The sequence below is a fragment of the Cherax quadricarinatus genome, chromosome 73, assembly GCF_038502225.1.
Source record: "Cherax quadricarinatus isolate ZL_2023a chromosome 73, ASM3850222v1, whole genome shotgun sequence".
Classification (NCBI taxonomy): Eukaryota; Metazoa; Arthropoda; class Malacostraca; order Decapoda; family Parastacidae; genus Cherax; species Cherax quadricarinatus.
The window spans coordinates 23,258,900-23,275,389 of NC_091364.1; the positions used below are offsets into that span (position 1 = coordinate 23,258,900).

Genomic DNA, 16,490 nt, shown 5'->3' on the forward strand with positions numbered 1-16,490 from the left:
AATCACTTACCATAGGTAACATTGGATTCAGGGTATTCGATGTAAGCTTCATGTTGGCATTGTCCCTCTGACTGTAATGTCTTAAAGACCCATCAGGGTGTGCATTTCCTCTGAATCTGTAGTCTCCTGAGAGTCTTGAATAGTGCTGGTCTCTGGGAGGTGGCATGTATTCTCCAATGTGACCTAAATTAATGTCCATAAGTGATGGTATGTAGTTACCCCCATGATGACTTGTACCATAGTCTCCACTAGGTGGCACCTGCTCCCCTCCTGAGAGCCTTGTACCTGGCTCTCTACTAGGTGGCACATAATTTCCTAAAAGGCTTGTTCCCTGGTCCCTAACAGATGTCTGGTATGATCCACCATAGAGCCTTGGATCATTGTTACCAGTGCGTGTTGAGTAGCTTCCTCCTCCTCCTCCTCCTCCTCCTCCCCCTCCTCCTCCTCCCCCTCCTCCTCCTCCTCCTCTTCCTCTTCCTCTTCCTCTCCCTCTTCCTACTCCTCCTTCTCCCCCTCCTCCTCCTCCATAGGTACTTGTATCATTGTCACTAGTGCGTGTGGAGTAGCCTCCTCCTCCATAGAGTCTTGGATCACTGTTATTAGTGCATGTGGAATAGCCTCCTCCATAAGAGCTTGTACTGTCATCACCAGTGGTTGTGGAGTAGCCTTCTACATTACCACTACCAGAACCACTACCACCACCACCTGCTCCTCCACCTCCTACTCCACTTCCTCCTCCTCCATAGGGATTTTCATTATAGTCAGCAGTATGTGGTGTGTAGTGCCTTCCATAGTTGGTAGCAGCAGCAGGAGCAGCAGTAGGAGCAGCAGCAGGAGCAGCAGCAGCTGAGGGTCTTGTTGGAGGATCAGGGTTTCTCCACGCATCTCCCACAAACTCACCTCCACTCACACCACTTGCGTTCCTGCACAGTGAGCAAAATGATAATGATGGAACATAGCTACATTATATAAATGTACACTGACACATATTTACACAACACATGAGGGAGAAGACATCAGCCACCAGAGCATTGGGGAAAAAAATTTGTGCCTGTTTATAGTGAAGAGAGAGGAGGGATAATGTTCAATGGCATTCCTAAATATGGAAGGTAAAGATCAGTATGGAGCACTACTGAATACATGATAGAAACCTAATTAATAATAATATAGAAATACCTTGTACAGTATGGTTTTCAGTGGTACAGATTTTGATATATGTACATTATACGGTTTATAAATTTGATAATATAAATTTTATTTAACTGCATTATCATTGATACTGAACTGGTGCTATGTACCGGACTAGTGCGACGTCAACAATAGTATCACTCCAGACTCCCAGGAGTGAAGTTTTGTAGTCTTATACAGTACATATGTATACACAATTTTTGGTTTATTATATAAAGTACTGGCACCCTTTTTATACACAAATATGAGTGGAAAAAGGAAATGCAATGACACTAAGTATTCTAGTAAACGTAGATGAAGAACTAGAAATTATCAAACAACATGAAGATGGTTCATGGTATGCTAAATAGCACGTGACAAGAAAATGAATGAAGCATCGGTACGTGTGCATATAAAGAGTAAAGATAAAATAAAAGGACATGGAATAGCTACAGCACCTTAAATGTCAAAAGTGACTGCTAAAAATTGTAGTTCTGAAATGGATAATATGCAATGTCTTTTAATGTTATAGATTGAAGACTGCAGCCAGAGAAGAATTCCATTAAGTCAGATGACAATTCAAGCTAAAGCAACAAGTCTCTATTCAACGTTAACATTCCTCGTGTCGGTGCCGTAGTACTGCGCCACAAGCTCAGCTCACTCAGATAAGCTGTGAGTGGTAAATTTAGGCCTAGATATGAGAGAATGGGTTAATGTAGTAAGTGTGGACCACATAAAAAAAGACCTGCAACATGCAGTGCATGAGAAAAAAAATTGCATCCATGTTTTTGGCTTAAAACAGCAACTTGGATCACTGTTACTAGTGCATGTTGAGTAGCCGCCTGCACCTCCTTCTCCTCCTCCTCCTCCTGTGAATTTTCATATGGTTTTTACAGTAGTATTCTTGGTTTATTTGTCTCGTTTGATAGAATGGAAGATATATTACAGAAATAGAGATAATTTTGATTGGTTTCAGGACTGAAAGTACAGCTTGAAATTGAGCTCAAAGTAGCAGAAATGTTTGAATTTTGCTGATATTCCAGAATTCACAAATGACGTCATTTATCGAATGCACGTCCAACTGGCTAGTGTAATACACATTTAGGAATGCACCGACATTATTTATACAATTATTACAATAATACAGTAGTCTGCATAACAGTATATTTTCTATTTTTTGTGTGAGTAAAAATTAAAAATGGAAAACAACCGTAATATAAGAAGGGCCTGGAGACGCAACTCATAAAATGAGGAAATGTTTTTTAGTGCCAGGAATGTCAGCATTGTTTATTCTGGACCCTATTTTTAAATTGGCAATTTTTTAATATTGTATGAAATTGGCCAAATTATTGATTTCTGATCACTTTATTGGATAGTTGAAATACATAAATAGGCAGTTTCTTGTACTCTCTATAGAACAGAAGAAATATTAGCAGAATAGTAATGAGTTTGGTCGACTGGAACAATGGAATTGGCCAACATGGGTTTAGAGCAGGCCATTTCTGCCTGTCCCAACTACTGGACCACTAGGACAAGGTCCTGGATGTACTGGAGGACAAACAAAATGCAGATGTAGTATACACACACTTTGTGAAAGCCTTTGACAAGTACAACCATGGTGTAATAGTGCACAAAATGCATGATAAAGGAATAACAGGAAATGTTGGAAGATGGATCTACAACTTCCTAACAAATAGAACACAAATGTTAATAGTAAACAGAGTAAAGTCTGAGGCAGCCACAATGAAAAGCTCTGTTTCACAAGGCACAGTACTCGCCCTCATACTGTTCCTTATCCTCGTATCTGACATAGACAGAGATGTAAGGCAAAGAAGTGTCTTCCTTTGTGGATAACACACAAACTTGAATGACAGCGTCATCCGTCAATGACACTAAAAGACTCCAAATGGACATTAACCAAATCTTTACAAGGGCCACGGAAAACAATATGACGTTCAATGAAGAGAAATTTCAATTACTCTGAAATGAAAAACTCAAGGAAATTAGAAAGTGTATCAGGGAATAAAACAAATTCTAACCACACAATAGAGCAAATAACAAATGTGAAGGGTCTGGGAGTGATAATGTCAGAAGATCTCACATTCAAAGACCATAACAATGTATCTACCACATCTGCTAAGAAAACAATAGGATGGACAATGAGAACATTCAAGACTAGAGATGAGAAGCCCATGATGATTCTTTTTAAATCGCTTGTCTCTAAACTGGAATATTGCTGTACAGTAACGGCCCCTTTCAAAGCAGGTGAACCTGCAGACCTGGAGAATGTACAGAGAACTTTCATGGCACCTATAAGTAGGAAAAAACACCTAAATTACTGAGAATGGTTGAAGTCCCTTGATTTGCACTCCCTGGAATGCAGGCGAGAAAGATACGTGTTAATATACAATTGGAAAATCCTAGAGGGCTAGTCCCAAATTTGCACATGAAAATCACTTCCTAAGAAAGCAAAAGACTGGGCAGGAGATGCAACATCCCCCCCCCTAATGAAAAGTAGGGGTCCCACAAGTGCACTAAAGGACAACAAAATAAGTGTCAGGGGCCCAAGACTGTTCAACTGCCTCCCAGCACACATAAGGGAGATTACAAATAGACCCCTGGTTGTCTTCAAGAAGGTGCTGGACAGGTACCTAAAGTTAGTACCTGACCAGCTGGGATGTGGCTCATATGTCGGTTTGCATGCAGCCAACAGTAATAGCCTGGTTGATCATGCTCTGGTCCACCATGAGACCCAGTCACAGACCAGGCCTTTACCTGCTATGCTCAATAAACTCACTCCCCTATAAGTTTTACAATCTCTTTTTGGCCCCTTCCCTTTATATAAATGAAGTATACATGCTCTCTGCCAATCCTTAGGTACCTTCCCCTCTTTCATACATTTATTATCCCTTTGAGGGTCCGTCCCATAATTCTACGGCTTTGAAGCCAGAGTTCAAACTGTAGTTCTACACCATGAGCTCAACTCACTCAGATAAGCTGTGAGCAGTAACTTTGGGCCTAGATGTGAGAGAATGCATCTGTGTGGTAAATGTGCACCATATAAAACCAGTTCTGCAGCACATAGTGCATAATGAGAGAAAAAAATTACGACCATGTTTTTGGAATATAACAGCAAGTTTGCGGTGTATTTTCCTATGTTTTTTACGGTTGTATTCATGCTTTTTTGGTCTCATTTGATAGAATGCAAAATATATTACAGAAATAGAAATGATTTTGACTGGTTGTAGTACTAAAAAATGGCTTGAAACAGAACTCAAATTAGTGGAAATGTTGAATTTTTGCCAATGTTCAAGAGTAAACAAATGATGTCACGCATCCAATACAAGTCAGCTGGTGGGTCTAATGTACGTTCATGAATGCACTGATATTATTTATAAAATTATTACAATATTGCATAAAAGTAAATCTTCTATTTTTTGGAGTGAATAAAAATTCATTATGTGAATAAAATATCAAAATTAAATTTATCTGTAAAGCCTGGAAATGTAGCTAATAAACAGAGGAAATGTTATTTTAATTCCAGGAATGCCTGCATTGTTTATTCTGGACCATATTTTGAAATTGGAATATTTTGAACTGTGTGTGAAATTGGCCAAATTACCAATTTCTAATCACTTTACTAGGTAACTGAAATAGTTGATTGGGCAATTTCTTGTGCTCAATCGATAAAATAGAAGTAATACTAGCAAATTAGTTTAGAATTTGGCACATTGGAATAATGTAATTGGCCTAAAATGGGAGACAAAGTGCGCAAAATCGCAGATGCACAAATATCGCTGATGCAGCAAAGTTCACGAGAACATTATTTCATCAATTTTTAAATCAAATTTTATACTTTTTTGTTTAATTACCTTTAGAAAAAGATTCTCTACCATTTCATAAGAAAAAATCTATTTTTTTTTTTTAATTCTTGGACTCTGTGGACAAGTTTCCTATCAGGGGTCTGGACCCTGAAAGAGTTAAGTGAGGAGTACCTGTAAATCTTCTATATTTGTGATTAACAATTCAAAATGGAAGGCAAGTGTAATATAGGAGAGGCCTGGGAATGGGACTAATGAACACAGAAAATGTTTTAAATGCCAGGAATGTTTACATCGTTTATTTTGTACTTTATTTTTAAATTGATATTTTTTTGTGCTTAACTGATAGAACTGAAGGCATATTAACAAAATAGCTAAGAATTTAGTTGAATGGAATAGATCAATGGAATTGGTTTAAAATACGACTCAAAGTGGGTGAAATCGCCAATCGTAAATTGTACCTAGACCGCTAACTTTGAACCTGTGTAATTCTCAAAGTTTTTCATCAAATTTCAGACTTTTGGTGTTATAACTTTCAGAAAAATATTCTCTGCAAATTTCAGATTTTTTTTTTAAAGTGGACACAAAGGGGAATATTAATTTCAGGGGTTTGGGCAGTGAGAGGTTTAAAATATACTTTATTTTATACCTTAATTTTTCAACATGTGGATGGGAAAGAGTCAGTCAGATGACCAAAAGTTACAGTGGCAGGTCATTATATAACTAAGACCCATGCCAGGAAACACTTGTTTTGCTTCCTCTGTTTCCTGACCAATCTTAACTAACCTAACCTAACTACACTTGTATCTAAAACTCTCATTTATACTACAGTGGTTACTTCTAACACCTGCTCTTCTCACACAATGTCTGAACATTGTTTGAGACACATTGTTCAAACACTGCTGAACATGAAACATACCTGTTCTGGTAGGCTTCACCTCCACCACCAAAGTTTGAGGACCAGCTCTGAACGGCAGGCATCCTGAAATGTTAAACTTTAATAAAAGTGTCTTCAAATAACAAAACAAGGCACAATACCGTGACTGGAACAATACACAAATAACCCGCACATAGAAGAGAGGAGCGTACAACGACGTTTCGGTCCGACTTGGACCATTTACAAAGTCACACTAACAAGAAGGAGAGCAGGATCGGTATACGTATATAGGCAGGAGGTGGTAGTAGTAGTAGTGGTAGTATTGGAGGTGGAAGGAAGTAGTGGAGAGGTGGTAAGAGTAGGAGGGGCCAGTCAAATACATGTACTTATCAGAAAGAGGAGCACTGCAAGGGAGCTAGGTGCCCAAAGAGGGAAAAAGCAAGAACACCGAGGGGGGAAAACAAATAAGTAAATAAAGAAGGAACAAATACACAGGGCAAAAGAAAGACAACCAAAAGGAGAAAAAGGAAAGGGGAAGAGGGAGAAGAAGAAAAAAGGAGGAATCAGGTTAGGCACAAGCTCCCTTGCAGTGCTCCTCTTTCTTAGTATTTGACTGGCCCCTCCTACTCTTACTACCTCCCCACTACCACTTCCATCCCTCCACAACTACTACCACCTCCTGCCTATACATACCCATCCTGCTCTCCTCGTTAGTGTGACTTTGTAAATGGCCCAAGTCGGACTGAAGCGTCGTCGTAAGCTCCTCTCTTCTATGTGCGGGTTATTTGTGTAAAAATGTCTTCAGTTATGCTGATGACTTAGTTTACAATAATCACTTGTATAAGAGGAGGAAACAGAGTGACCCGGATTATAACCATTTCACTATTTCTCGTATAGATCTATGCTAAAATTAGTGTTACTAGTGTTGATGTATGTCATTGAACCAGTGTTACTAGTGTAGATGTATGTCACTGAACCAGTGTTACTAGTGTAGATGTATGTCACTGAACCAGTGTTACTAGTGTTGATGTATGTCACTGAACCAGTGTTACTAGTGTAGATGTATGTCACTGAACCAGTGTTACTAGTGTAGATGTATGTCACTGAACCAGTGTTACTAGTGTTGATGTATGTCACTGAACCAGTGTTAATAGTGTAGATGTATGTCACTGAACCAGTGTTACTAGTGTAGATGTATGTCACTGAACCAGTGTTACTAGTGTAGATGTATGTCACTGAACCAGTGTTACTAGTGTAGATGTATGTCACTGAACCAGTGTTACTAGTGTAGATGTATGTCACTGAACCAGTGTTACTAGTGTTGATGTATGTCACTGAACCAGTGTTACTAGTGTAGATGTATGTCACTGAACCAGTGTTACTAGTGTTGATGTATGTCACTGAACCAGTGTTACTAGTGTAGATGTATGTCACTGAACCAGTGTTACTAGTGTAGATGTATGTCACTGAACCAGTGTTACTCGTGTTGATGTATGTCACTGAACCAGTGTTACTCGTGTTGATGTATGTCACTGAACCAGTGTTACTCGTGTTGATGTATGTCACTGAACCAGTGTTACTCGTGTTGATGTATGTCACTGAACCAGTGTTACTCGTGTTGATGTATGTCACTGAACCAGTGTTACTAGTGTAGATGTATGTCACTGAACCAGTGTTACTCGTGTTGATGTATGTCACTGAACCAGTGTTACTCGTGTTGATGTATGTCACTGAACCAGTGTTACTCGTGTTGATGTATGTCACTGAACCAGTGTTACTCGTGTTGATGTATGTCACTGAACCAGTGTTACTAGTGTAGATGTATGTCACTGAACCAGTGTTACTAGTGTAGATGTATGTCACTGAATCAGTGTTACTAGTGTAGATGTATGTCACTGAACCAGTGTTACTAGTGTAGATGTATGTCACTGAACCAGTGTTACTAGTGTAGATGTATGTCACTGAATCAGTGTTACTGCTGTAGATGTATGTCAACGAACCAGTGTTACTAGTGTTGATGTATGAACCAGTGTTACTAGTGTAGATGTGTCACTGAACCAGTGTTACTAGTGTATATGTGACCACAGCAACCTCAAATATGCTGTGAGAGGTATATTTTGGCCTAGACATAAGAGGACAGGTCTGTGTGGTGAGGTAACACAGTATAAAAAAAAAATCCTGCCCCACACGGTGCATGATGGGAAAAACTAACATTGTATTTGGTTTAAAACAGCAACTGCGAGGTGTTCCTAAAGTAGGTTTGGTTTCATTGGCATTTTCTTGGTATTAACTGAGAGAGTGAAAGACATACTAGTGAATTAGTGATGATTTTGTTTGACTTCTGAACATGAACCTGCTTGAAAAAGGACAAAAACTAGCAGAAATATATGATTTTTGGTGATATTTCTGAGGATCTCTGTTTTGTTTTTTACTAGTTCTGCTTGAATTACTGGGATAGCCTAAACCATGACCAATCATCCTTAACCCTTTCACTGTCAGTCCCATAATATTATGGCTTGCAAGAGAGTGTCGATCCCATAATAGTACGCCAAAAATTCTAGCGGCTTCAAATCTTGCGGTAGAAAGCTGGTAGGCCTACATATCAGAGAATGGGTCTGAGTGGTCAATGTGCACAGCATAAAAAAAATCCTGCAGCACGCAGTGCATCATGAGAAAAAAAAACCCATGTTTTTCGTTTAAAACAGCAACTTTGTAGTGTATTTTTGTATGGTATTTACGGGTGTATTCTTGTTTTCTTGGTCTCATCTGATAGAATAGAAGATATATTACAGAATTAGAGATGATTCTGAATGGCTTACAGAATAAACATACCTCGAAATTGAGCTCAAAATAGTGGAAATGTTTGATTTTTGTCAATGTTCAAGAGTAAACAAATCACATCATGCGTTCAATACACATCACCTGCTGGGTCTAATATGCTTTCACAAATGTGCTGATATTATTTATACCATTTTTACAATAATGAAGTAGTCTGCATAACAGTAAATCTTCTATGTTTTGTGTGAATAGAAATTCAAGATGACAAGCAAGCATAATATAAGAGGAGCCTGAAGACACAATTAATGGAGAGAAAATGTTATTTTAGTGCATTGAATCTTTGCATTGTTAATTCTGGACCCTATATTGAAATTGGCCTTCCCTGAATTGTGTATGAAATTGGCCAAATTTCCAATTTCTGATCACTTTATTGGGTAGTTGAAATCGGTAAATGGGCAGTTCCTTGTACTCAATCGATAGAACAAAAGGAGTTCTAGCAAAATAGCTATGAGTTTGGTTGACTGGAACAATGGAATTGGCCGAAAACAGTGCTCAGAGTGAGCAAAATCGCCAATGCGTAAATATCGCTGAGACTGCTAACTTCACGAGAGCATAATTCCATAAGTTATCCATCAAATTTTGTAATTCTGGTGTTATTACCATTGGGAAAAGATTCTCTATCATTTCATCAGAATTTTTTTTTTTTGAAAATTCTTCAACACGAGAGTAAGTTTGTGAGCAGGAATCTCAGCAGTGAAAGGGTTAATTATATTTTATCTGAACAATTAAATAAAACTTCAATCTTTGGTCTGCCTACTTGGAGGGTATTATGGCAATCACTGCCCCCAGGCCTGGTCCATGACCAGGCCTCCTGGTGGATCAAGGCCTGATTAACTAGGCTGTTACTGTTGGCCGCATGTAGTCCAACCAAAGCCCGGCTTATCTGGCACTGAATTTAGGTATCTGTCCAGCTCCCTCTTGAAAGACAACCAGAGGTTTATTGATAATTCCCCTTATGGCTGGTGGGAGGCTGTTGAACAGTCTTGAACCCCGGACATTTATTGAGTTTTCTCTTAGTGTACTAATACCACCCTTAAATTTCATTGGGGGTAAGTTGCATCCCTTGCCAAGTCTTTTGCTTTCATAGGGAATGATTTCTGTGTGCAGATTAGAGACCAGTCCCTCTAGGATTTTCCAGGTGTAGTTAAGGTGTTTGATGGAACTTATTTTTTTTTTTTTGTTATCACACTGGCCGATTCCCACCAAGGCAGGGTGGCCCGAAAAAGAAAAACTTTCACCATCATTCACTCCATCCTGTCTTGCCAGAAGGGTGCTTTACACTACAGTTTTTAAACTGCAACATTAACACCCTTCCTTCAGAGTGCAGGCACTGTACTTCCCATCTCCAGGACTCAAGTCCGGCCTGCCGGTTTCCCTGAATCCCTTCATAAATGTTACTTTGCTCACACTCCAACAGCACGTCAAGTATTAAAAACCATTTGTCTCCATTCACTCCTATCAACCACGCTAACGCATGCCTGCTGGAAGTCCAAGCCCCTCGCACACAAAACCTCCTTTACCCCCTCCCTCCAACCTTTCCTAGGCCGACCCCTACCCCGCCTTCCTTCCACTACAGACTGATACACTCTTGAAGTCACTCTGTTTCGCTCCATTCTCTCTACATGTCCGAACCACCTCAACAACCCTTCCTCAGCCCTCTGGACAACAGTTTTGGTAATCCCGCACCTCCTCCTAACTTCCAAACTACGAATTCTCTGCATTATATTCACACCACACATTGCCCTCAGACATGACATCTCCACTGCCTCCAGCCTTCTCCTCGCTGCAACATTCATCACCCATGCTTCACACCCATATAAGAGCGTTGGTAAAACTATACTCTCATACATTCCCCTCTTTGCCTCCAATGACAAAGTTCTTTGTCTCCACTGACTCCTATGTGCACCACTCACCCTTTCCCCCTCATCAATTCTATGATTCACCTCATCTTTCATAGACCCATCCACTGACACGTCCACTCCCAAATATCTGAATACATTCACCTCTTCCATACTCTCTCCCTCCAATCTGATATCCAATCTTTCATCACCTAATCTTTTTGTTATCCTCATAACCTTACTCTTTCCTGTATTCACTTTTAATTTTCTTCTTTTGCACACCCTACCAAATTCATCCACCAGTCTCTGCAACTTCTCTTCAGAATCTTCCAAGACCACAGTGTTATCAGCAAAGAGCAACTGTGACAACTCCCACTTTATGTGTGATTCTTTATCTTTTAACTCCACGCCTCTTGCCAAGACCCTCGCATTTACTTCTCTTACAACCCCATCTATAAATATATTAAACAACCACGGTGACATCACACATCCTTGTCTAAGGCCTACTTTTACAGGGAAATAATTTCCCTCTTTCCTACATACTCTAACTTGAGCCTCACTATCCTCGTAAAAACTCTTCACTGCTTTCAGTAACCTACCTCCTACACCATACACCTGCAACATCTGCCACATTGCCCCCTATCCACCCTGTCATACGCCTTTTCCAAATCCATATATGCCACAAAGACCTCTTTAGCCTTATCTAAATACTGTTCACTTATATGTTTCACTGTAAACACCTGGTCCACACACCCCCTACCTTTCCTAAAGCCTCCTTGTTCATCTGCTATCCTATTCTCCGTCTTACTCTTAATTCTTTCAATAATAACTCTACTATACACTTTACCAGGTTTACTCAACAGACTTATCCCCCTATAATTTTTACACTCTCTTTTGTCCCCTTTGCCTTTATACAAAGGAACTATGCATGCTCTCTGCCAATCCCTAGGTACCTTACCCTCTTCCATACATTTATTAAATAATTGCACCAACCACTCCAAAACTATATCCCCACCTGCTTTTAACATTTCTATCTTTATCCCATCAATCCCGGCTGCCTTACCCCCTTTCATTTTACCTACTGCCTCACGAACTTCCCCCACACTCACAACTGGCTCTTCCTCACTCCTACAATATGTTATTCCTCCTTGCCCTATACACAAAATCACAGCTTCCCTATCTTCATCAAAATTTAACAATTCCTCAAAATATTCCCTCCATCTTCCCAATACCTCTAACTCTCCATTTAATAACTCTCCTCTCCTATTTTTAACTGACAAATCCATTTGTTGTCTAGGCTTCCTTAACTTGTTAATCTCACTCCAAAACTTTTTCTCATTTTCAACAAAATTTGTTGATAACATCTCACCCACTCTCTCATTTGCTCTCTTTTTACATTGCTTCACCACTCTCTTAACCTCTCTCTTTTTCTCCATATACTCTTCCCTCCTTGCATCACTTCTACTTTGTAAAAACTTCTCATATGCTAACTTTTTCTCCCTTACTACTCTCTTTACATCATTCCACCAATCGCTCCTCTTCCCTCCCGCACCCACTTTCCTGTAACCACAAACTTCTGCTGAACACTCTAACACTACATTTTTAAACCTACCCCATACCTCTTCGACCCCATTGCCTATGCTCTCATTAGCCCATCTATCCTCCAATAGCTGTTTATATCTTACCCTAACTGCCTCCTCTTTTAGTTTATAAACCTTCACCTCTCTCTTCCCTGATGCTTCTATTCTCCTTGTATCCCATCTACCTTTTACTCTCAGTGTAGCTACAACTAGAAAGTGATCTGATATATCTGTGGCCCCTCTATAAACATGTACATCCTGAAGTCTACTCAACAGTCTTTTATCTACCAATACATAATCCAACAAACTACTGTCATTTCGCCCTACATCATATCTTGTATACTTATTTATCCTCTTTTTCTTAAAATATGTATTACCTATAACTAAACCCCTTTCTAAACAAAGTTCTGTACATTCTGCAGGTCTGTGATTTCACCTGCCTTATTGGAGATGTTAATGTACAGCAGTATTCCATCCTAGAAAGAACAAGTGATTTAAAATGGATCATCATTGGCTTGGCATGTCGTCTTGAATGTTCTCATTATCCATCCTATCATTTTCCTCGCAGATGAGATAGGACCACTGCTATGATCCTTGGAAGTGAGATCCTCAGACATTACCCCTCCCAGGCCCTTCACATTACTCTAGGGTGTGATTCGAGTTTGTAGTATACTCCATTCTAGCTACAGCCTCTCCTCACTCCTAATGGCAAATTATAAATTGGCCTGTAATTACTGACTTACGTTAGGTTACCACTCTCATAGAGTGGTGTAACTCTTGCTAGTTTAAGTTGCTATATTCAAGAAATTTTGGTTTCAGATGACTTTTTGAACAATGCTGCACTGAAAAACTCCATTAATTTGGGAAAATTTTGTGCAAATATTACTGCTATACTTATACCCAGGAATAAACTGAATATTCACTGTGCTCAGTTAAGCTGTGTTACCTGGAGTTTACCTGGAGAGAGTTTCGGGGGTCAACGCCCCCGCGGCTCGGTCTGTGACCAGGCCTCCTGGTGGATCAGCGCCTGAGTTCATATAGAGGAGAACTTTTCACCATTAAGAAAAAGTCAGACTTTTTATGACCAATCTACCACATGGGAAGGTTGGTGAGTTTGCTGTCATTCTATGAACAACAATACTATATGTACTAAGTAAAATATAATACCATAATAATCATAATACAACAGAAACTACAATAAATGTTTTACTACATAACTGTAAAATGCCAATGAATTCACTGACATTCCAAGGCTTCTATCAGTCAGAATGATCAGCCAAAAGTAAATTATCAGATACTTTTCTCATACTAGTGAAGAGTTCTTCCAAGTAAAACTGTTTATTAGAACTATAGGTGAGCACTAACCTGACATAACCTAACTAATCTACCATTCCTGTGAACGGTTGCAAAAATCTTCCACACTTAAGAACATAAGAAAGGAGGAACAACTGCAATAGGCCTGTTGGCCCACGGTGCCCTTGCTCCCAGTATATTTCATATATTCTTCCATCCCTCTCATTAAGGCTAAGTTGTCTAGTAGTTTCCAAGTATATATTATCAAACATCTCTCTCCACAGCAGAGATTACATATTCAGTACTTTAAGGTGTTATATACACAAACGGTACATAAATAACCAACACAAATGAACCATCTTGGACCATTAACTAGTCACATAGAAGTATAAAGGGGAAGGAGCCAGTATGTATATATACAAGAGGATAATATGAAGGAAGTAGAGAAACAGTGGTAAAGGTAGTGTACTGTTCCAGCCATGGTGACCCGTGGCCTGGTAGGCAACATTCTCGCCTCACACAATAAGAATCCGTGGTTTGATCCCCGGCTGGGTGGAAACATTGGGCATGTTTCCTTACACCTGCTATCCCATTCACCTAGCAAGCAAGTTGGTACCTGGGTGTTAGTCAACTAGTGTGGGTCACACCCTGGGGAACAAGACTGAAGGACCACAATGGAAATAAGACAAACAGTCCTCGATGGCACAATGACTTTCTTGGGTTATCCTGGGTGGTTAACCCTCTGGGGTTAAAGATTCGAACAAAATCTCATCTGTCTTTTCATGTCTTATGGTGATTTTTGTAGCTTAACGTTGTGTTGGGTGTAAATGATGAGTCGGTGCTCAGATACTTCTGTTGGCCTCAACGAAGCCGTCAGCACTGAACAACTCTCTAGCAACCACAACGCACATTTCAATAGTGTCACAGTTGGCAGTATTTCTTGATTTTCCAAAGTTACATCATTTGTGTTTTAATTTTAACAAGTTATCAAACCTGCCACCTGGATAACTGTCAGAACCTATGATAACCTGTGATAACAGCGGGTTATCACAAGTGTGACATGACAGCTATACAATAACAAAAAAATCCTCATAAAACACACATACTAACTACATAACTGAGTCTTTCGCTAACAACATAACAATAACACGATAACAACAGTAAGATAACATAGATACACTAAACACACATCTAATAAAGCAAATTCTCCTAATTAACTTATTTACAAGTTAAACGACTAACAAGCCCCGCCTGCACCACTATCAAAAAATGTATTTTAATGTATTAACCTATAATAACACATCACAGGAGATAACACGAGTGCAAAAAAAAAAAGCGTATTTTATCGTATTAATGTAAGATAACACCCGTAGGAAAACAAAAGTACAAAAAAATGTATTTTAATATATGAACGTAAGTTAACACATTACAGGAAAGATAACATGTGTTAAAACAAACACATTTTAAAGCATTAACCTAAGATAACACTCATAAGATAATACAAAAAAATATTTTACTGTATTAACGTAAGATAACACATCACAGGAAAGATAACAAGCACACAAAACCGTATTTTAACACATTAACCTAAGATAACACATCACAGGAGGGATAAAGTACAAAGGAACGTATTTTAAGGCATTAATGTAAGATAACACATTAAATGAGATAACAAGAGCACAAAAAAAGTATTTTAACGCATTAACCTAAGATAACACATCACAGGAGAGATAACAAGTACAAAAAACGCATTTTAACGCATTAACCAAAGATAACACATCACAGAAGAGATTTTAACGCATTTTAACGCAATAACGTAAGATAACACATAGAAGGAGAGATAACAAGAGTAAAATAGAGTTGTGGGCCCCAAGCCGAGGCTGTCTAAAGTGATAACAACTTTCTCTCAACTGTTATCTTGCTGGCTTGTTATAGGCAGGTTGTGTGTGTGTATGTGATGCTAAAATACACTAACATACACGCAACACTCATACAACCACTCATACACCACGGAAATACAGCGGGAAATACAGCAGACCTGAAGCGTGTCAAGCTGAGCTTGTTGTTGTTGTTGGGTGAAGTGGCTGGAGGAGCCGCAGTACCGTCTGGCTGGAGGAGCCGCAGTACCGTCTGGCTGGAGGAGCCGCAGTACCGTCTGGCTGGAGGAGCCGCAGTACCGTCTGGCTGGAGGAGCCGCAGTACAGTCTGGCTGGAGGAGCCGCAGTACCGTCTGGCTGGAGGAGCCGCAGTACCGTCTGGCAGGAGGAGCCGCAGTACCGTCTGGCTGGAGGAGCCGCAGTACCGTCTGGCTGGAGGAGCTGCAAGTACTGTCTGGATGGAGGAGCTGCAGTACCGTCTGGCTGGAGGAGCCGCAGTACCGTCTGGCTGGAGGAGCCACAGTACCGTCTGGCTGGAGGAGCCGCAGTACCGTCTGGCTGGAGGAGCCGCAGTACCGTCTGGCTGGAGGAGCTGCAAGTACTGTCTGGCTGGAGGAGCTGCAGTATCGTCTGGCTGGAGGAGCCGCAGTACCGTCTGGCTGGAGGAGCCGCAGTACCGTCTGGCTGGAGGAGCTGCAAGTACTGTCTGGCTGGAGGAGCCGCAGTATCGTCTGGCTGGAGGAGCTGCAAGTACTGTCTGGCTGGAGGAGCCGCAGTACCGTCTGGCTGGAGGAGCTGCAGCACCGTCTGGCTGGAGGAGCTGCAAGTACTGTCTGGCTGGAGGAGCTGCAGTATCGTCTGGCTGGAGGAGCCGCAGTACCGTCTGGCTGGAGGAGCCACAGTACCGTCTGGCTGGAGGAGCTGCAAGTACTGTCTGGCTGGAGGAGCCGCAGTATCGTCTGGCTGGAGGAGCTGCAAGTACTGTCCGGCTGGAGGAGCCGCAGTACTGTCTGGCTGGAGGAGCCACAGTACCGTCTGGCTGGAGGAGCTGCAGTACCATCTGGCTGGAGGAGCTGCAGTACTGTCTGGCTGGAGGAGCTGCAAGTACTGTCTGGCTGGAGGAGCCGCAGTACCGACTGGCTGGAGGAGCCGCAGTACCGTCTGGCTGGAGGAGCCACAGTACCATCTGGCTGGAGGAG

The 16,490-nt window shown here is 40.7% G+C and overlaps 1 protein-coding gene across 1 annotated transcript in view; it reads right to left on the bottom strand.

The window, feature by feature from the left end:
* Positions 1 to 15,528, bottom strand: part of LOC128701155 (uncharacterized) — a 182,750-nt gene extending 167,222 nt beyond the window's left edge. The window contains exons 1-3 of the mRNA XM_070100645.1: positions 15,453 to 15,528; positions 5,908 to 5,970; positions 11 to 923 (exon numbers count right to left, since the gene is read on the bottom strand). Of these exons, the coding sequence (XP_069956746.1) occupies positions 11 to 923; positions 5,908 to 5,969 (975 nt within the window). The 5' untranslated portion in view covers position 5,970; positions 15,453 to 15,528. The remainder of the gene's footprint in view (positions 1 to 10; positions 924 to 5,907; positions 5,971 to 15,452) is intronic.
* Between the last annotated feature and the right edge of the window lie 962 nt (positions 15,529 to 16,490).